This window comes from Rhea pennata, chromosome 5 (genome assembly GCF_028389875.1).
Source record: "Rhea pennata isolate bPtePen1 chromosome 5, bPtePen1.pri, whole genome shotgun sequence".
NCBI lineage: Eukaryota > Metazoa > Chordata > Aves > Rheiformes > Rheidae > Rhea > Rhea pennata.
The window spans coordinates 45,173,132-45,193,535 of record NC_084667.1 but is presented as its reverse complement, the minus strand read 5'-3'; the positions used below and the strand labels follow the sequence as shown (position 1 = coordinate 45,193,535).

Below are 20,404 nucleotides of genomic sequence, written 5' to 3'. Positions count from 1 at the left end.
ATTAATAGATGCATTCCTCCTTTAAATCAGCATGAGGGCTTTTGTGAAGGAGGCAGTGGAAAAGAGGTGGATCTGATGTACCAGAGAGAAGTGCTAGGTGGAGAGGGAGACATCACAGCCACCAGCCAGAGGAGTAAGAGATTACATGATTGCCTGTAACATGTAAAGGAAGCTCAGAGCAGGATGTGGGTACCAGAGTTTCTGAGATGAGGACCTTTTTTTTGCCACTGTCCCCCACAGACAAAACACCACCAAAGCCTCTATCTTGAGCCATAACATTTGCAGGTTTATTTCTTCTCCTTCCTATCCTGCACATTTGCCACAAAGGAGAGCAGAGCCAGATGTCCACTCAGGTCCATCCTGGAGGCAAGGTCTGTGGAAGAGAAGGATGTGAACAAATGCCACCTGGAGTGAAGGGGCAGGTGGTGGAGAGGACTGTAATAGGAAAGATAAAAACTGTATTTTCAGCTAGCAGCTGTGGCCTGCTTGACCATAGCAGGAAAACTCACCCTATATCCTTGAGCTCAGCCTTTCTGCACCCTGGAGCTCTCCTGGAAGACTATGCGTCCTTGAGAAATGACTGTGACCACAGGATCTGGCCTCATCTTGTCACCCAGAGACCGACGGGCTCCTGCAGTGGGGCACCAGGAATTGGCATGGAAAAAGGTAGTAGGATGTAGAGGTATGCCACAGGCAACCAGAGGTCCCTCTATGACCAGCATGCCATTACCAAACAAGCTGTCAAACCTTCTCGGCTACTCCAGCCGTGGCCACAATGGGCCAATCTGGGAGCATGCACTGAGGCTACATAGGAGCATGCGTTGTACATTGTGAGCAGGGCAACATCTGTCTTGGCAGCTGGGTGCTACTAGGAAAGCCCTCCCACTGTGTTTGGCTAAAGTCTAGCACCTAGACTTACTTGATGGCACTCCCAGCTGGCAGGAGGGCCGGCAGGGTTCTGGCTGCGCAAGGTGACACACTGAAGCACTGCAGAAGATGTACACCTGAAAGCCATTTGTTGGCGCAGCATTAACATCTGGCACACTGGTGTGGCCAGGAGCTGGCAGACAGGAAGCCCAGCCCTTTGGCCTCATGAGAAATAGCTCCCTAGCCCTTCTCCTAAAGGAAACCCTATAATACAGCATAGATTTCCTGCTTGCTTTGTAAGGCCGCAGTCAGAGAACAGGAGATACTACCTGGCCCATGGCAGCAGTGCCTTTGCTTGTGTACCATGAGCCAAGGATCTTTTTCTGGATGGGAAATCACAGCATTTGCTCAGCATTTGTTCAGGGTGTTGATATTAGAAGTTGGATAGTTGATGTTCCACAACTTGAAGGACAAATCCTGGGGAGCTGTATTCAATATCCTATCGCTTGCGTGTTGAGCCATTACAGATGTGGTTGAGTGCATGTGGTTACGCAGATATTGGCTGAGTTTGCACACATTACCCTGGACAGGCAGGGAGGAGTCCAGTACCTGAGAGGGACCACTAGAGAGCTCTGAGGTCAGTGGCCAAGTCACAGGGCTGATGCTGCAGGCAAAAGTCGCAGGATCTCATGCACTGCATCTGAGTGTTTGTAACAGTCTCTCTTTGAGAGCTGAAACCAAACTGTGTTTCACCCTGAAGAGCTGAATGGTGAAGTCCCCTTGCCATAGCGTACATTCATCCCCTCCTCACCTCTCCTTCAAGCGTGGCCATGGAGGGGGCCTCTACAAAAGTGAATGTGGAGACAATAAAGCGTTGATAGTGGCTCGGGAAGGGCAGCTGCAGCGAGGCTGGTCCTACAGGCACAAGCTGGGTCCTGTAGTTGTCCCCTACAAATGGACACCTGAGTGCACAAGAGGGACGCTCAGTTACTGCTGATGCCCTCCCCCCACCTTGCCATTCTTCCATTCCCTGCCTGCCTTCCACTCACCCATCCACCAGAATGGGCCACTGTGGTTCTGCTGTAGCGCTGGTGCTGGGGGATGCCCAGCACTGGTGCAGGACCAGGACCAGGTTGGGGTCTGTCTTCTGGAGGAGGCGAACCTCTACGTAGATGGGGTCCCTGAGCACCTTCACAAGGGGATAGTCACTGTCCTCATGGTAGTTACTGTAGCTTTCATCTGTGAGAGAGGAGGGAGAAGCTAAGCTAGCTGTGGCCCTGTGGAGGCACCGTAGGACAGGCAAATGGGCTGCTCACCAGTAGCAATGCGCAGCTGGATCCGGAGAGGCCCTGGCTCGATCAGGGGTGCAGCTGTGGGGGGCACGGCAACCTCAACATGGACTGGCAGGAAGTCACTGGCATTGTAGATACAGCGAGCATGGAGGCTGTGTGGGGAAAGAGCAGGGTGAAGACAGAAAAGCCCAGTTTAGAGGAGTTGTAGGCTATCTCTCAACACCTCTGCAGCTTTTTAGTTCTCTCCCTAAGCAGAGATCAGCTCTTACTGCCATAGGCGAGCTGGGCACCTGTAGCGCACAACCATGTTCTCAGGCCTTGGTACTTACATCAATCCCCAGTTCTGGCACCCAAACACTTGATAGGAGCCAGGAAGAGGGGGAGCTGTTTGGGCTCCTGATCTGCAAGGTGCCTTAGCAAGAGGTTAAGCAAGACAGGTTTTGCTAATGGGGAGATGCAAGCTCCCAGGTGCTTTCGGCAGGGAGAGCTGATGTCCTTCACAGCCAGAAGCCAGCTCAGCCACCCCTTCCCTCCCCTTACATGTAAACACTGTCCCGTGTGATGGAGCCACGTGGTCCTGACTGTACGTCAATGGTAGAGATTAGCTGGTTCTCGTAAATCAGCCGGTCCTCAATCACCTGAGGTGAACACACACACAGGGTCAGCTCTCTCTCTCAAGATCCATGGGCAGAGATGCCAGAGGAACCAGGGGGCCATGCCCTTACCTGGACAGTGGTACCACACTGAGTGACAGGGAAGCGGAACATCACAAAAGCCTCTGTCACTTTGATGGGGTCACAGTGGGCCTCAGCATTGGCCAGCCGCACACTGTCCAGGTTGTAGGGCTGGGTGGAGAGGCCCCGGGGCACTACGATGACGAAATGCCCATCCAGCAGGCACTGAACAGTTGCTGCAACATAAAGAAATGGAGTGCCCAGTGGACATAGGTTTAAAAAAGAGTCCAGGTCCTGATGGGCCAAGAGCATAGGTCCCATGTCATAACAGGTTTAAGGCCATGGGTACAGTGCTTTTTGCAATGTCCTCTGCCTTAGCTGGCTCTCCAAGGAAGTACAGATCTCCCATAGAACCCAGGTGGCTGATTTTCTTTCTCTGAAGTCCTGGGCTAGAGGCTCTGTCAAACATGACCAGTGCCTGCTTCAGTAGGGACCTCCAAGCCCCTTTATCCACACCAGTGGGTGGTGGTGAAGCATGTTAGAGGTGACTGAGACATCTTCACAGACACACACACATACACCACCAGCGACCTGCGAGTCTTACCTGTATTGCCATAATAACAGGGAGAGATGCGGTCCATGTCATCATAGCAGCACCCCACCTGCAGACAGGCCTCGCGGCCCTGTGGAGCCACACATGGGATCTTCCCTGTGGCCACATGGCACTGCTCCCGTGTTAGCTGGGCACCTAAGGCAGTAGAAGAGTGAGAGCAGGTGCTTCACTGAGCATCTCTGCAGCCTCCCTGAGCATTCCCTCAAGGTTGTGACCGCTGGCGCTGCTCTAGGGGCAGAGAAAACCCTGCACCATTCCGCTTCCCTCCTCCCCTTCCCATTGGCAGGATTGTGAATACCTGCCCCTGCAGAGGAATAGAAGAGAGCCGTGGGGCGCAGCAGGCCAGGCTGGGGGTGAAGCCCAGGACGCAGCAAACCAGGCTGGACTTGGGGATGAAATTCTGGGTGTACTAGACCTGGCTGGGTTTGAGGCTGAAGTGCAGGACGTGCTAGACCTGGGCGGGCTTGGAGGTGAAGCCCAGGACGCACTGGACTCGGTCGGGACTGGCCAGGACGTACCAGTCCAGCTTGGGTCTGGGCACCTGGGTGCACTCGACTTGGTTGAGACTGGGCCTGAAGGCTAGGATGAGCTAGTCCAGTTTGGGTCTGGACACCAGAGTGTATCAAACCAGCTTGAGAGTGAGTCTGAAGGCCAGGACGAACTAAGCCCAGGTGGGTTTGGGTTTGAATGCCAGGGCGTACCAAGCCTGTCAGAGTCTGAGCATTAGGGTGCATTAAGCCAGGTTGGGACTGGGGCTGTAGTCCAGGGTGAATGTGGCCAGATTGAGACTGTAATCCAGGATGAACAAGGCCAGGTTGGGACTGGGGCTGAAATCCTGGGTGAACAAGGCCAGATTGGGTCTGAACCCCAGGGCGTAGCAGGTCAGCCTGAGCTGGAGGCTGGATGCCAGGACGTAAACCTGGCTGAGGCCGAGCAAGGGGACGAATCAGGCCTGGCTGAGATTGGGACTGAACCCCAGGACGAGCTGGGCCTTGTTGGGTCTGAACGCCTGGGTGCACTAAGCCAGGCTGGGACTGAGGTTGAACTCCTGGGTGTACTATCCCTGACTGGACCTGAACCCCTGAGTGACCCTGGCCAGATTGGGTCTGAATCCCTGGGCGAAGCAGGTTGGGTTGCGGTTGGCGCTGAAGTCCAGGATGTGCCAGACCCGCCTGGGTCTGAGCCATGGCGTGGACCTGGTCTGAATGGGTTTGGAGCTGGTGCCCAGGAAGAGCTAAGGCAGACTGAGATACATGGTGCAGGAGGCCAGGCTGGGGCTGGGGTAGGGGAACAAGGATGCCAGCCTGGGTCTGGTGGATGCTGTTCCCTTGGTGCTCAATGCGCATGTTCCTGTCCACAAGGACATTGTAGTCAGCTGGCTGTGGGCAGGTCATGTTGACTTCATAGGAGGCAGCAATGACCCCACTGATCAGCACTTCCTCCATCCGGACCCTCAGAAAGTAGCGGTCTTCCTGCAACAAGGCAGAAGGGATAGTCTCCTCCAGTGCCTGCCAGCAGCTGAGCATAAGATGTACAGGATGGACCCTTACCTTTACGAGGACATGGCAGCCCTCATAGCCAGAGGAGAAGATCACTCCTCCATCATCCCCAGTGTTGAGCCAGTGGAGGCAGATGGAGCAGTTGGCCACTTCAAAGAGGGTGCCAAATTCGTCTGCAGAGCCAGCACACATACACCAGGTGAGAGGGGGTGTGTGTGGTAATGCAGGACATGTAGGCACAGTGCTTTGGGGGTGCAATAGCAGCTGCACACCATCACCACCGTGGTGCATCAGGTAGGGCTGGCCCCCATCAATGGCTCTTGCCTGCCCTGTGTGGATGTGCAGCAGACCCAAACTCCATCCCCGTAGCCAGACATTGTGTCAAGATGTTTCCCAGGGACATAGCTGCAAGAAATCTACCCTTCCACACAACCTCTTTCAGCAGCACAATCTGAGAGCAGTCCTATGTCAGAAACTCATTCAAGTATTTGGTTTACCCCAATGGTAATGAGGCTCTCCCCAGGCACAGGTGCTCCAAAGGACAAGACCTCAGCTTGGGGCATGGGGGCATTTGGGTTTTGAATTAACAGCCAGGTGATTGTCATACTCTGGAGGGATCTCCCTGGGGGGAAAGCCAAGTGGGCTCACGCTCATGTCCCCACCACTTACCCAAGACTTTGAAGCGTACGGTGCGGCCTCGGGTGGGATATGCCTGGAGCTGCATGCCATAATCCCCACAGTCGTAGCGGTACTGCAGGAGTGAGAAGGTGATGCCTGGCCCTGGGGACAAGAGAAGGATCAGAGCCACGAAGTAGCTGCTCCATCCCCAGCCCATGGCAGCAGTGATGGGCTTTCTCAGTTGAACAGCAATTTATATCCATCAGGCTGGGAAGTGGGGGGTGATCAGATGACCTGAGGGGCCGTGCTTGGGACAGTGTCTCCTGCCCTGCAGAGGGAAGATGAGCACAGCAAAACGGGCAAAATGAGCAAAATGATTCTTGTGCCGGAGATCACGGCTTCTACACCATGAGCGACCTCATTGCCCCGGCCTCACTCCCCATGGTAGCCTTCTCCTGGCCATGTCAGAATTACCAGGGAGGAAGTGAAAGCTGTTCAAAGAAACAGTTTGTCCTGAAGTGGTGGCAAGGCAGGAGAAACTGTCCCTCCAAATGGGGAATCGAGACTGCTCGCCTGCTCTTCTGGCCAATCGAGATGGACCAAGCAAATTATGTGGCCACACATGGACAGAAAAAAGATCTTGGGGTGGGGAGGGGGCAAGCAGGAGGAGAGGGCTAATGGGCTCCCATGTCTTTCTTTCTGCACAGTGCCAGTGCTTTGGCACAAGCCAAGGGAGGACAGCAATGCCTCCTGGCTCCCCATCAGATGCAACCTACATGGGTTCCCCACAAGATCAGGAGTCTATTTAAGGCACAGTGGGCGCAGCCTAAGGGTGCAGCTGGTCACAGCATCAAGATTGCTGCCAGCTTGTAGCAGCACAGTGCACACAAAGTGCAAGATTCAGTGGAGAGAGAATTGGGCAGGTGGCTCCAAATAATCTTGCAAGCAAACCTGGGTCCCTACATGCCCTCCTGTGTGGTGCCTGTGGCTCTGCCTCTGCCCTGCTTGCAGTGGTGCTGGGGGGAAGTGAAAGTCATTCGAAGAAACAGTTTGTCCTGCAGCAGCAAGGAGTCAAGGGAAACTGTCTTGCAGCTGGGGAAGTGAGATTGCTGCTCTGAGCATGGCCTGGGGCCAGGGCTCCCCAGGCCATCCCTTTGGTGTGTCCTTGCCTTTTTTTGCCCTGAGATGCTTCCCTGAGCCCAAGATGCAAACAGCCCTTGTGTCTAGTCAGCTTAGTGTTGCCTTCACCTTATACCTTGGTCAGATGTGAAAAAAAAAAAAAAGAGAGCTTTAGATTCATGGACAGCCAAGTCCAGCCAGGTGGGCTGACCAGTGCATACTGTCTCATCATAACAGTATAACAGACTTGGGCCCAGGGAAACTCATCATTCATAATAGTAAAGTCGCTGTAGTGCTGTCTGCAGCGCTTTCAGCCTAAGAGTGCTGCAGGACTGCTACAAGGGTTACTTCAGGTGTGTGTCCATGTAAGGGACAGGGTCAGATGCCTGTACAAGTGGCAGCAATGTCACTAAGCTCTCATTTGCTCATAGAAGGTACAGAATTGAGGCTTTAAGTTCAAAAAGAAAACAAGAAGCAGGATGCATTCACCAAGGGGAAAGCCTGCTTAACCAATCTGATAGCCTTCCATGATGGAATGACTGGCTGGGTAGATGAGGGGAGAGCAGTAGACATTGTCTACCTTGACCTCAGAAAGGCTTTGGACACTGTCTCACATAACATCCTCACAGATCAGCTCAGGAAGTGTGGGTTAGATGAGTGGACAGTGAAGTGGATTGATAACTATCTGAAAGGCGGAGCTCAGAGGGTTGTCATCAGTGGTGTGGAGTCTAGTTGGAGGCCTGTGGCTAGTGGCGTCCCCCAGGATTCAGTCCTGGGTCCCATCCTGATCAATATTTTCATCAGTGACCTGGATGCAGGGACAGAGTGCCTGCTCAGCAAGTTTGCTGATGATACCAAACTGGGAGGAGAGGCTGATACAGCTGAGGGCTGTGCTGCCATTCAGAGAGACCTGGACAGGCTGGAGAGCTGGGTGGATGGGAACCCCCTGAGGTTCAACAAGGGCAAGTGCAGAGTCCCACACCTAGAGAGGAATAACTCCATGCAGCAGTACAGGCTGGAGGCTGACCTGCTGGAGAGCAGCTCTGCAGAGAAGGACCTGGGAGTGCTGGTGGACACAAGTTAACCGTGAGCCAGCAATGTGCCCTTGTGGCCAGGAAGGCCAATGATATCCTGGGGTGCATACGGAAGAGTGTTGCCAGCAGATCGCAGGTGGTGCCCCTGTTACTCTACTCAGCCCCTGAAGAGGCCTCATCTGGAGTACTGCATCCAGTTCTGGGCTCCCCAGTACAAGAGAGACGTGGAGCTACTGGAGAGAGTCCAGCATAGGGCTACAAAGATGATCAGAGGGCTGGAGCATCTGCCCTCTGAGGAACGGCTGGGCCTGTTTAGCCTGGGGAAGAGAAGACCGAGGAGGGGGTCTTGTCAATGTGTATAAATATCTGAAGGGAGGGTGTCAAGAGGATGGGGCTAAACTCTTTTCAGTAGTGCCATACAAAAGGACAAGAGGCAACAGGCACAAACTGAACCACAGGAAGTTCCACCTGAGTGTGAGGAGGAATTTCTTCCCTGTGAGAGTGACAGAGCACTGGAACAGGTTGCCCAGAGAGGCTGTGGAGTCTCCTTTTCTGGAGATATTCAAAACTCACCTGGATACAATCCTGCCTAGCATGCTCTAGGTGACCCTGCTTGAGCAGAGAGGTTGGACAAGATGATCTCTAGAGCTCCTACCAACCTTACCCATTCCGTGATTCTGTGAAAATTGAAGGTCAAGAGATGGAAAAGCAAAAAAGCAGAGCCAGAGACAAGTTCTTCCTGGGCCATGGAGCTTACATCATGCTGCACAGTGTGAGCCTGGTCAAAGGCAGACCTACACAGACCCAGTTCTTGGCCAACTCACATTACGATGAAGAGGAAGGACCTTGGTCACCTCTAAATGCTGCTGACTGCAGCATTTTGCAGGTTCCCACTGCCTTTTTTTTCCCTAGGCTTCAGCCCAAGTTTCCCTTCTGGGTCTCATCTTGCCAGAGATCAAACTGACTCAGCTCCTCCCTCCCTCTTCCCCCCAGAAAAAGCATTTGGGGGCATTTAAAATCTTGCCTTGGAGGAGGTGCTATCGTTCAGCCTGAGTCAACAGACCTGGTGCAGCCATACAGCAACTCCTATTTCCTCCCCAGCACGAAGAGTTGAGAATAGCTGAGGCCAAGAGGATGCTAGAAATTGGCACGATAATGTGGTGGGAGCTATCACCTGCAGTAGCTGGGTTTGTGGAGCATTTGAGTTCCCCCAAAGACTATGAGGGGGGCAGCCATGTCACTGCTCTGCATCTAAAGGTAGGCACTTAGTGCATTAGAGACATCCCTGCAGGGCTGGAAGCTATAACATGACCTGCAACCCCTGTCTGGAGGCCAGCTGGAGCTGGATGCATAAGCTTAGATCTTCTCCTACACAGAAGTAGAAAACAAACATTTTTAAGACCTGATAAACAGCCCAAGGCATCTCTGAGAGGACTCATGACCATCTCCAGGGCAACTGAGGCCAACGAGGTTCTTTAGGAATTTCCTCAGGAGTTGACAATGACAAGGTCGTGCTGAGGCCAGTGCTAGCTGTAGAATACATGAGAACAAATAATCTTGTAAAGCCTAAGAGCAAGAGACGATCAGCAGAGACAAGACAGTAATGTGGAGAAAACAGCAACCATGGGGCCAACGTATTGCCCAGCTGAGAGCCCCTGCAGGGTAAGGCTAGACACTCAGGCTCAGTCATCAGACTGGGGCAGGCTCAGGCTGCCCATCCCTGGGTTTTGCCAGCCTCAGCTTTGTTGCAGAGAAAGATTCTGCTGACCCCCTACAGCCATCTGGGCACTTGCACAACAGTTCATGTTGTCCAGGCATCCCACCTCTGTGCCTCGCTTAGCTGGACTCCAGGTTTCTCCCATATTTTGAGGACTGTTGTTTTTCTCCATGTGCACAAGCGGCTGTGACTGGCCATCAGCAATTTGCCTCCATCGACAGAGTCTGAGATGGAGGCAGGCAAGCACATTGGTTCACTAGGAGCCTGGCAGGATGTGGTTGTGGTCTAGGACACAGGACATGCTTCAGCATAGCACTGAGCTATGAACCTTCCCTTTGCTGTTGCAGTGTGCTCTTACTGCAATCCAGAACTTATTTTCCTGTTTTATAGCTACCTGCCCTGCAGGGCTTGCAATATAGGTGAACAGGATTTTCTCCAAAGCAGACTCAGAGTTATGAGGAAGACCACCACCAGCAGACACAGCACAGCTAGAAGTACAGGAGATGGTTCTGGCCTGACAACATGGTCTGATGTGGAGAAGGCTGGCAAGTCATGACTGGTTTCTGAATGGCCCAAATGTAAGCAGACAGCAGTGATTCAGGCCTGCCTTACTTGGCAATAACTTTCTTACTCATGACTTGGGCAGAGCAGTGATAAGTCTGGTCATATACACTGAGGAAATGCTGCTCTGAGCAGCATGCAACATTTTAGTACCCTTGTAGGATTTCAAAGATTTCACTCTTTCCCTTCTCCTATCAGCTCTGTAGCATCTGCTAAGCTCCGTGGAGATGCAGCTTCGGTTAAGAGCCAACACATACACAGCATGAACTGTGTTCAAGAGGAGTCCACGTCACATAGATTAGAGGTGCTAGTGAAACCCGCTCCGCCAAGCTGCTTGCCAGACTCAATTCCAAAAGTCTGTTGGCAGAGGACCAGCAGGGCTCTAGCAAGGGCAGGTAGCAGATGAACATGTTGCAGATGTATACCTGAAACCCAAGTGCAAAGGCAACACCAGTGACTGACCTGTACTGGTCTAGCCCACCTTGACCCGCAGGCTCAACTGTCCACATGTTACATACTTCTGACCCACCAGTTTCTTGTAGCTTTTTCTTGTATCAATAGGATAGTCATGGTTTCCCCTTTGCCTCCCTCGCTCCTCTCCAGTACAGGGGAAAGCCAACAGTCCCCACAAGCCAGGGAGGCAATTGGACTCCAAGCAAAACATTTTGGAGCCCTAAGCTACAGTATCTTGAGACTGACACAGGAATCCGGAGGTAGAGGCATCTCCAATTGCTCAACTTGCTGTAGGTGGTGTTGCTCACTGATGTTTCTGCTCACACACCCAGTTTAGTTCAGAAGTGCAGAGCAGCCATGGCCTCTTGATCCAAACTCCCCTAGTAGGAGGGAACAGGTAGGAGGGTAACCAGATGTGGCTGCAGATGAAGAACTTCCTGTGCTACCTACACCATCTACCCCAACTCCTGTGAGGTTTGACAGCCTAAGAATGACTCCTCACAAGACAGGTTGCCTGCAGGTCACTGCTAGGCAGGAGGGACATTAGCCTCCTCATGTCCCTTTCCTCTTTGGAAGTTTTGGCCATTTATTACTGCTCTGGCAAGGACTCTCAGAGAGGCAGAGTCCAGAAAGACAAAGATGGAAATCATGGGGGAATGGCAGCTCAGTCAAGGCTGGGCCGAAGGGCACCAGCCAGATTCTTTAGTTGTCACCTGAGAATGGACACCTGAGGATAAAGACAAGACAAATGAAAAGCTGCCCATCTACCTGCTGGAAAGACGGAATGGGAGCACTATTCTCCCTGCCTCCCTCATCCATCCACCAGGATGGGTCACTGGGGCTCTGCCAAGGGCAGGCCCAGCATGGATGCAGGGCTAGAACCAGGCTGGACTCCTCTCTTACCAACATGTAAATGGGGTCCCACAGCACCTTCACCAGGCAGTATTCGTCATACTCATAGCAGTGCTTGCCTGTGGGAAATAGGGAAGAGCTGCAGTGATGACGGCTGTGTCAGAGAGAGGTCCATGCAGAGATCCTCCTACCTTTGGCAAGGATCAACTCAAGTCAGAGGTCCAACATGGCAAATGGGAGCCAGCATGGGGTTCAGGAAGCATGGAGGTGCGGATGTTGCTGGGGCTGTAAATGCAGCGGACATGGAGACTGTGCAGGATGGAGGGTCTAGGGACAAGACTCCTTTGATTCGAATCTGAGAACACAACCATCTGCTCCTAGTCACAAGCTCATCAGCCCTGAGAGCAGCAAGATTGGGCATGACTAGGCCTTGAATCCAGGGCTTCTCTGTCCCTACCAAATGCATTTTGGCCTCTCCACTGATGAGAACCTCCTGCCAGCCGACTGCAGGTGGGATTGTTACTAACTCAAGTATTCACAGGAAAAACAACAACATAGAAAAGCATAAAATCCTACCATAAAAAAAGCAGAGTGTTAGCAAAAGAGAGCATCTCAGCAGCACCCTGCTGCAGGGAAGCCTGGAGCCAAACCCTCCCACCTGACTGGCCGCCAGGTGCCTAATCAGGCTGGCAACCAGACTAACACTTGTCCTGGTAGCTCATTAACTTCTGCTGTCTTTAACGCCCTGGCAATGACTGCTTTGTACTTGTAAGCTGCAATATCCTCCTTGCAGAACCTGCCCGTGCCTGAAGAAAGTAGGAGAAAAACCACAGCCCTACTACTGTAGTAGCAAAAGGCTGGAAGCACAAGATTTTACCAGGTTCCTAGAGGGATGCTGGAAGGCAAGTGTCCAATTTGGGGTTGTCTCTGATGCTTATGGGGACATTTACCGCAGGGTGGAAAAACAGCTCCCACACACAAAGAGCTGCTCACCAATGTGAACATTTTACCCTGGAGAGCAAAAAGGGTTGTCTCAAAGCCCCAGCTTCTGGGGTTAGGCAGTCATTTGAGATCATTTGGTCTCTTAGTGGGGGGAAAGGATTATTTGTTAACCTCTCTGATGGCAGAGAGCGCAAGGAAAGCAGGAACTCAGAGACACCAAGCCCTGCAGACTAGCAGAGGGACTGTGCAATTCAAAGAAAAGGAAAAGAACTAAATTTTTTTTTTTAACCTAGTCTGTGATTTCAAGAGACACTTTTATATTTTGCAGGATTAGGGGTGGTGGTTTACACCGAGGATTTGCCATGGGATTCAGGACCTTCTGGGCCTGCCTCAGCACTGAGTCCAGAGATCATCTTAGAGGAGCAAGATGGTGGTGAAATCAGGAGTGAGGAAAAAGCAGCACATTCGCTTTGCCTTTTCCGCTTTCTTTTTCTTTCCTTTCTGCTCATGCAGAAAGGAATTATGCAGCCTGCAGGGATGGATCCTTTTTTCAGGTTGCTGTAGGGCAGTGGGTTGTAAATAGGGGGTGCTGGCATTAATAAGCTTTTTTTTGTTTTCCCTCCAAATCAGGCATGGCTGTATCAGCTTTTCCTCTACCAGGCTGAAAAGGAGTTTGTAACCAGAGGATGCAGGTCTAGGGGTTATTCTTGCTAAAGTAACTAGGACTTTCTGAGCTCTTCCAGGGGGAGGGGGGAGGGATCATCTGAAAAAGGTCTCAAATCCAGGTGTGGCTGCTGCAAACCCAGGGAAGGAAGGAAAGAAAGGAGAGCCAACCTTGCCAGACCCAGGGCCCCAGAGGGCCACCCACTTCCAAAAACAGGATCTCAGGAGACACATGAGGCTGGAGACAAGGGCATTAGGGTGGAGGAAACTCTGCTGCCCGCACCCACAGAGGAAACTCAGCCTGGTGAAGGAAGGCGGAATGAGGCTTTAAGTTTAGCAAAGAAATGGTGCCAAACTGATGCAACCAAATACACTGCTCAAACTCCTGCTGGCTTGTTGTGCTCAAAATCTCGTCCTGGGCAAAAGGCATATGCTGCATGTGCAAGTGTTTATCATTAGCCTGATTAAAATCTTAACATGCTCACCAAAGAATTGTTAGCAGCCCAGTGACTGTGATCCTTGTGATCCTAGCACTATACGCTCAGACTATATTCACTATATATAAAGTATGTACAAAAGCTATTGCATTGTCCATGGACAGATGCGTAGGTAGCCATCCTGGGGTCAGCGACACATGGATGCAGCTGTGGGGTTGCTTGTATCCAGCTGCATCATGGAGTATGTTTAAATACAAGCAGAAAAGGGAATTTTGCTTGCTTCCCAGCCTATTTGTAAATTGAGGGACCACTCTTATTCCAGGGAGGATTTGCTACATTTTTTTTTTTTTTTTTTTTTTTTTACAAATTTTCAGAGAGCCCTAGTTCTCACGAAACCAGGCCATGCAGTGAGGACCCGTCCAGGGTCTGAGAAGCCCAGGTGGATGGAGAAGGGTGTCACAGCACAGCCTGAGAAAGGACAGGCATAGCTCAGGAGAGGGTGCTGAGTCTGGAGGATATGGCCAAATATGGTAGCTGAGGATGCATCAGCTGCAAGACGCCTGCCCAGCCATGGCAGAGGCAAGGTGACAGGTCCCCCAGAAATGGGGACATCAGGTGCAGCTCATGAGGGATCATTTTCCTGGCAGGGGGCTTTGCAGTCCTGCAACTCCCCAGTGCCCAGACCCCGCCGATGAGGCTGGTGCCTCCCTTCCCAGGAACACAGGCTGGACACACACCAGCACCAGCTGTGGTCGTGCACTTTATTAGCATCTGCTCCTCCTAGACCTTTTGTCCTTCATGGACACCCCATCACCATCACAACTGGCAGCTGGTGGCAGGGCCCAGATGCAGCTCCAGAAAGCGGATAATCTCCTGCCATGAGTGCTCCTGGGCCCTGGCATGAGGCTGGGGCTCGCCCCCCCACAGCACTGGCATGGGGCTGCCCCGAATGCCTGAGATGCTGCAGAGTGGTGAGCCAGGTGGTTCAATGAGGTGCCCAGCCCCAGGGTAGGAGAGCAGGCGGTAGCTGTCCTTTCGCATCCGTGCCATGGCCAGCTCAGCAAAGAGCTTGCTGTTGAAGTTGCGGTCAGCCTCCCCTACCACGAAGAGCACCTTGCCCTGGACCTTCTCCACAGGGATGGCGGAGCTGCTGTGAGCAGGGTCCCGGGGGTCCCCAAAGACATTAGCATTGTCCAAGGCCCCCAGCTCTGTGAGCACCAGGTACTCAGGATAATAGGGAATGGGGGGGATGTGAAGGCCCTTGTAGAGCAGCGGGGTGCCATGGAGGGAGGCTGTGCCGTTGATCCACACTGTGGCCACCACTTGCGGGAGGAAGGTGGCCATGGCCAGGGCCACCTCTGCCCCTTTGGACACGCCGATGACACCCAGACCAGGGCCTCGCACCTGCAGTGGGACCAGAGTCAGATGCCTCTGCTCAATAGCACCTCCCCACTTGCTGGGACATCCCTTCTCAGTTGGGCTTCCCCGGACCAGGGCACTGGGGTCCCCCACAACACAGCAGCACTCACCTTGGGGTGCCGGAGGAGCAAATCAGCTGCCTCCTCAAAGTACTCCAGGTCCAGTTCAGCCAGCACACGGGGCAGGTCATCGTAGGCAAAGAAGGCCAGGGCCAGCACCACGAAGCCCCGGCTTGCCAGCAGCCCAGCTCGAAATTCGATGAGGCCCCCCGCACCCCCAAACATGTCGATCACCCCTGGGAAGGGCCCAGGTCCTGCAGGCAGCAAGAGATGCCCGTTTCCATCCAATGGTATCCAGGGATACTGTTCCCAAACCAGAAACCCTGTTGCCATCCCAAAGGCCAAAACACAGCCCCAGAGGCTTGAAGGTTTTTCTGGGGAAGGGACCTATGGAAAAATCATCAAACCCCAGGTGCACTCAAACCCATTTCCAAGCTGTAAACCGTGGTGCTGGATGGGGATGCTGGAAACCAGTCTTCCCCCATTGCTCTCTGGACCTGTGGGTCCTGCCAGGTGCAGGGGTGGCTCCTGGGGAGGCACAGCTGGGGGTGGGCGACAGGGTGCCTTCTGACTCCTGGTGCTCACCTGGTGGCAGGAAGAGGGCCCCACGGACCCTGCCCTCACGGATGGGAGCTCGCTGTACGCCAGGGCCCACATACCACCGCTCAACGGTGCAGGCAGCCAGTGGCTGGTCCCCAGGCTCCGTCACCAGCTGGAGGGCGTCAAAGACCTCGAGGTGGACACGGAAAGGGCTGCCTACCACATCTCGCTTGACCAGCCGCTGAAAAAGGGTGTTGGGACGCAGAAACCAGAAAAGCCCCATAGGCCAGATGCCAGTGAAGTCACCTCCCAGGGCAGCATGGCTCTCAGCATCCACCTCGCCATCCCCATTGGCACGGTAGAAGGCACGTGCCTGGAAGCGGACACCACGCTCATCTGTCAGTGAGGCCAGCAGGGTGACCAGTTGGGAGGGGGCCAGCCCACACACACGCACCCGCACTGGCCTGTCAGCCAGTGAGGATGAGGGCATCACCGTCAGCTCCACCATGGTGGGCCTAGGGGACAGAGACACTGCATGTCACACCGCTACACTGGCCCCAGGGCAGTTGCAGGAGGTGCTGGATGCTGCCATGCAGCCCCAGCCCAGCTTCTGTAGCCCTGAAATCATGGGCATGGGCTCTAAGCCTCCCTTACCTGGCCTGGGTGAAGGCTGGTCCACAGCACTCAGCTTTGGACGGAGTAGGTTGGAAGCAGGGCTCATCCTCCCCCACTCTCGTCTTTTATCCAGAGCTCCTCCACCGAGACAATCATTAATCCAGGAAGCAATCAAGCAGCAGAGCACGTGGCCTCCTGCCCATGGGGTTGATGACCTGGGAGAGACCCAGGGCTGCTCCACATCTCTGCCATACCCCACAGCTCCCAGCAGATCATTTCACCCTTCCAGTGCCCCTGCTCTCATCCATGACGAGGCAGAAAAAAAAGTCAAAGGCCTGGGTGCTGCCCTGCACCTGGGAGAACCACTAATCTCCATCCAACTGGTAACTCTGCCCAGGCCCTTGAGGTTCCACACACCCTATGAGCCTCCTGGCAGTCCATGAGAGCAGGCAGCTGCTCATTAACCCACCTCCCAGCTCTGCTCTGTCTCCAAGGGACACGCAGCAGGCGCGCAGCCGTCTTAGAGGCTGGCTGGCTGCCAGCTCCCTTGTGAAGCTCCCAGCCCTTGCCACTGCCCTTTCCACCTCTGGTGCCAGGGAGCCTTGCAGCAATCAAGGTCTTATCTCCTCCTCCAGCCTTCTAGTTATCCCCACCTCCCTTCCGCTCCTTGGACGAAGCCCACTATGCCCCAGCCCAGGGCCCACCTGTGGCCCATGTCACAGCGTGCACAGATAAACACAAATGTGGGGAAGAGATGTGTGGATTTCCAACCCCAAGCCCCTTTCTTTCATCTGTCTCCCATCCACCATCTCCTGACCCAAACTCCAACTCCCATCTGCCATGAAGAGATGCTCCAGCTCCTCCTAGCATCCCCTGGAGAAGATAGACAACAGAAGTCTGATGTGAATTGTGCTTTCCTCTTCTGCAAGCTCCATACTACACCAAAGATGAACTCACTTCCCCCCTCTACCCCACACAACAGGCTCCAGCAGGGCAAGACCTCTGCCTAATGAAGGCCTTGGTGCTCTGCAACCACAGGAGGATCCACTCCAGCCCAGAGATCACTCATTCCCTGGCAGAGCAAAGGTCTTGAGCAGCAGCTTTTTCTGGAGATGTGACTCCCCCTTCCCCAAGCCCTTAGGGGTGAGTCCAGAGCCCTTCACACACACTTTTTAAAAGAAAAGGCAGATTTGGGCAGTTGAAGCAGTTCTTATTCCAGTGCCAGACAAGACTCAGCCCTGTTCCAGCCTGGCAGCAGCATGCCAATTTTACAGGGAAGGAGGAATTCGGGAGCCTATTCTGATGGTCACCCCACACCAGCTCGGTCCCTCTCTCCAACTGATGCCAAGGGCCTGAGCAGCATCTCCTGCCCACAGAGCCAAGAAAACATCCCCGGAGTGCCAGAAAGGAATGGGATTTGCGGGAACCCCAGCTGCCTGGGCCTGGTGGAGCAGCAGGCTGGCCAAGGCCAGGATGGTGCATCTATCCTGCAGCCCAGTACTAGTCTCATTCCTGCAGACCTGGGCACTAGTCTCATTCCGCTGCTGCTTTGCACCGCACAGGCACCTTCTGGAGCAGGGCCAGCGTGTCCCGCTTCTCCACCCGCCGCAGCTGTTTCTTCTTCGCCCGCTTGAGCTTCAGTGGGTTCCGGATCTGGAGGAAGGGGAAAAGGGCAGGTTCAGGGCAGGCACAGAGACCACACTGGGGAGTCAGGCCAGGCAGGCACACCAGGGGTCCTGTCCTCACATTACCCACCTCAGCAGCATGGCTAGCAAAACCTAGGCTAAGCTGGAGACACCCAGCAGGAGCCAGGCCCCTCTCTATAGGGCTGTAGGACAGCAGCCTACCAACCAGCTGCAAGAAGATTTTCTTCCTCCCACTGCAAAGACAGGATCTAGCAAAGACCAAAGTCTGTGCACAGAACCAGCCGGGTTTGTCCTTTCCCTAGCCCTTTCAATGCTGCTTAAAGCATCTCTCTAAGCCCCCAGGAAAAGGGGGCAAAGTAGGGAGCAGCAGCAGGCTTGGAACAAGCCCAAACCAAACGCATGGATCGCAACACAGCCAAGTCTGCAATGGTGCGATGCCCCAGGTACCTGGGAGGTGCTTGAGAGTGTGACTCACCACCTGGATGATCTCTGCTTTTTGTTCGTTCTCCAGGCGCCGTTTCAAGTTCTCCTCCCGCCTCCGCTTCTTTTCCTGTGGGAACAGGATGAAACATTTGCTTTTGTTTGTGTCCTTTGGGCTGGGGACAGGGAAAAGGAGGAAGAACAAATCCAAGCAAAGGAAGAGAGATGACTCCATTGTCTACATCAGCTAGGAGAGCCATCAGCAAACTCAGCCGCCTCCCTTGAGGCCCAAGAGCTCCCTCTTTCCAAACTATACATCAACAGGGATCAAGAGCAAGGGAACAACTTCATGACATCCATCTCCACCGACCTGGCCAGGACACAGTCTCAGCTTTCTATTTTACTCCTGCCGGTTGTGCAGCTACTGGGGTGGGGGGACAACGGACAAAAGAAATCACCTAAACCAGCACTGACTGGTGGTGCAGAGCCACAACCCCTTTACACCAACCACACAACCATGGTGCTGCTGAAGAGCACAGTACCCTCTCCTCCCATCACTTCCCTTACACCAGCCACATCCATGCCACAAGATGAGTCAGATCTGCCCACTAGAAGCCAATGAAGATGAGCTTCCAGACAGAAGCAACTCCCCCAGGGCCACAGTTCATGCTAAGATGACTAACAAAGCAGGGACACCAGCATGGCAAAGGCTGGACCCTTCCTTTTGTCAGCAAACATGCAGACACGTTTGCTTGGATACACCAGTCTGAGAGCTGCAGGGCTAGAATAGCACAGGTGATACCTGCCAGGCACGAAATCTGCCAGCACAAGGTCAAGCCATCAGCACTCCCTCCCGCTCCAGAAAAACTTGAACTGTCTGCATGAGTTTATTTCAAGTCAGTGACACACAGCATGTGACTATCATTGCCTAGATATGGCATAACAACAGAGAATTCACTCTCTTGCCTGGCCACCATCCAGAAGAATGGCAGCTGGAAGGAGCCAGCCTTGCGCAAGCTGGCGGGCAGGCAGCCTGCAGGTGGAGCATGCTCTGCTGTTATAACCCAGTGGCCTCAAAGCCCTGGATGCCGGCAAAGACATGCAGCTAACAATGGGGAGAGGTGAAAAGTCTCTAGCCACAGCGTGGCTCTGCAGAATGCCAGGAATCTCACAATGGCAAAGAGACCAGGCAGCTCTGTCTGAAGACTGGGAAAGCACAGGCCCCAGCAAACCCTCCCCATAGGGTGCCATGGTCACCACAACCCCAGAGACAGAGCTGGGCATGGGCAGAGTTGCTGCCCTGCAGAAGTGGTTGGGTGATGCTGCCCCAGTTGCCCATGGGGTCCTGTGTCCCGAAAGCCCAGCTCCCAGATTCCCTACCAGGCACTGGGACCCAGACGCCCGTTACCTCTTGCTCCTTCTGCTTCCCCTCCTGCAACTGCCGCACCAGGTCCTTGACAAGCTTCCTCTTGCACCGCTCCTTCATCTTGTGCTCCCAGGAGGTATGAAGAGGTTTGTCCTGGATCATGTGCGAGAACCTGGGCAGGGAGAGGGACAGGGAGAGAGGCACAGACGGAGTAAGCGCTTCCCTCCTTGCAGCTCAGAGAGCCCCACAGCAGTCTTGCTCCCCTCCAAGAACTCCTTCGGTCAGCATCTCTGCAAGACTTCTCTCAGCTCAGGGCATCCCACAGCAGTCTTGTCCCCCTCTAAGTCCTCCTCAAGACCTCTGCCCAGCCCAGGAGTCCCCCCAAACCATCCCAATGGCTCAATCTTCTCCCCTCCAAAAGACAGCCCTGCCCCCCAAGTCAGGACCCCTCCCAGAGCCCCCCTAGGTTAACCCACCCCCAAACTGACCTCAGGCACCCAACTTAGCTCTCTCTTCGAACCTCCCCCCAACTCAGTGACCCCCACAGCAGCTTTGGTCGTCCTGCCCCCAGAGGGCCCACTCGGCCCCACCTCTTCTTCCTGGGGTCCTTCCACACCCGCCCAGACTTCGGCCTGCCCCGAGGGATCATAGCCGCCGCTGCCGCCGTCTCCTCCTTCCGCCTCTTGGCGGTTCTCCGCGCCGGTGCCTTCCCGGGGCCAAGTCCTCCCTCAGCAGCCCCGGAGCCCGGCAGCAACTCTCCAACCGGCCCCGGCCCCGGCTCCCCCGCCCCCCCGCGTGGCCGCCCCATTGCCGCATGCCAGGCGCCGTCCGATGACGTCCACAGCACCCTGCGCGGCCGCCTGTAGCCGTGTGTCCGGCGCCGCACGATTACGTCACAGCGCGCGACACATCGCACATGCTCAGAGACCAACCCGGCCGCCATATTTAGGCCGGGCAGCGCGAGCGCCATGTTTGTGCTGGGCCTAATGACCTTTGAC

General features: G+C 54.2%; 3 protein-coding genes across 3 annotated transcripts; all 3 read right to left on the bottom strand.

Moving 5' to 3' along the window:
• Positions 1–310: 310 nt before the first annotated feature.
• ZP1 (zona pellucida glycoprotein 1) lies at positions 311–8,384 on the bottom strand. Its single transcript, XM_062577682.1, has 14 exons — positions 8,381–8,384; positions 5,615–5,725; positions 4,997–5,118; positions 3,965–4,918; positions 3,745–3,793; positions 3,438–3,581; positions 2,885–3,069; positions 2,700–2,797; positions 2,184–2,311; positions 1,917–2,106; positions 1,679–1,829; positions 920–1,004; positions 510–631; positions 311–373 (listed from the first exon to the last, which is right to left on the bottom strand). Exons 1-13 carry the CDS (start codon positions 8,382–8,384, stop codon positions 525–527), a joined length of 2,328 nt encoding a protein of 775 aa, XP_062433666.1. The 3' UTR covers positions 311–373; positions 510–524.
• Positions 8,385–14,088: 5,704 nt separating this feature from the next.
• Positions 14,089–16,334, bottom strand: BAAT (bile acid-CoA:amino acid N-acyltransferase). The gene is made up of 4 exons (XM_062577042.1): positions 16,014–16,334; positions 15,405–15,874; positions 14,871–15,073; positions 14,089–14,745 (listed from the first exon to the last, which is right to left on the bottom strand). Exons 2-4 carry the CDS (start codon positions 15,865–15,867, stop codon positions 14,158–14,160), a joined length of 1,254 nt encoding a protein of 417 aa, XP_062433026.1. The 5' UTR covers positions 15,868–15,874; positions 16,014–16,334; the 3' UTR covers positions 14,089–14,157.
• An 829-nt stretch (positions 16,335–17,163) lies between these two features.
• On the bottom strand, positions 17,164–20,392 carry CCDC86 (coiled-coil domain containing 86). The gene is made up of 4 exons (XM_062577227.1): positions 19,997–20,392; positions 19,449–19,578; positions 18,096–18,170; positions 17,164–17,627 (listed from the first exon to the last, which is right to left on the bottom strand). Exons 1-4 carry the CDS (start codon positions 20,374–20,376, stop codon positions 17,508–17,510), a joined length of 705 nt encoding a protein of 234 aa, XP_062433211.1. The 5' UTR covers positions 20,377–20,392; the 3' UTR covers positions 17,164–17,507.
• Between the last annotated feature and the right edge of the window lie 12 nt (positions 20,393–20,404).

What these genes read in the sequence shown, in the direction of transcription:
- BAAT (XM_062577042.1), bottom strand. Translation starts at nt 15,867, where the DNA reads ATGGTGGAGCTGACGGTGATGCCCTCATCCTCACTGGCTGACAGGCCA. An exon ending in GGCCCTCTTCCTGCCACCAG is followed by an intron (nt 15,074 to 15,404) that starts GTGAGCACCAGG and finishes TGCTGCCTGCAG; the next exon opens with GACCTGGGCCCTTCCCAGGG. An exon ending in TGCTCCTCCGGCACCCCAAG is followed by an intron (nt 14,746 to 14,870) that starts GTGAGTGCTGCT and finishes GTCCCACTGCAG; the next exon opens with GTGCGAGGCCCTGGTCTGGG.
- ZP1 (XM_062577682.1), bottom strand. An exon ending in GCTGCCATGTCCTCGTAAAG is followed by an intron (nt 4,919 to 4,996) that starts GTAAGGGTCCAT and finishes GCCTTGTTGCAG; the next exon opens with GAAGACCGCTACTTTCTGAG. An exon ending in CTGTTATTATGGCAATACAG is followed by an intron (nt 3,070 to 3,437) that starts GTAAGACTCGCA and finishes TTTATGTTGCAG; the next exon opens with CAACTGTTCAGTGCCTGCTG.
- CCDC86 (XM_062577227.1), bottom strand. Translation starts at nt 20,376, where the DNA reads ATGGCGCTCGCGCTGCCCGGCCTAAATATGGCGGCCGGGTTGGTCTCT. An exon ending in AAGGACCCCAGGAAGAAGAG is followed by an intron (nt 19,579 to 19,996) that starts GTGGGGCCGAGT and finishes CTCCCTGCCCAG; the next exon opens with GTTCTCGCACATGATCCAGG. An exon ending in AAGCAGAGATCATCCAGGTG is followed by an intron (nt 17,628 to 18,095) that starts GTGAGTCACACT and finishes CCCTTCCTCCAG; the next exon opens with ATCCGGAACCCACTGAAGCT.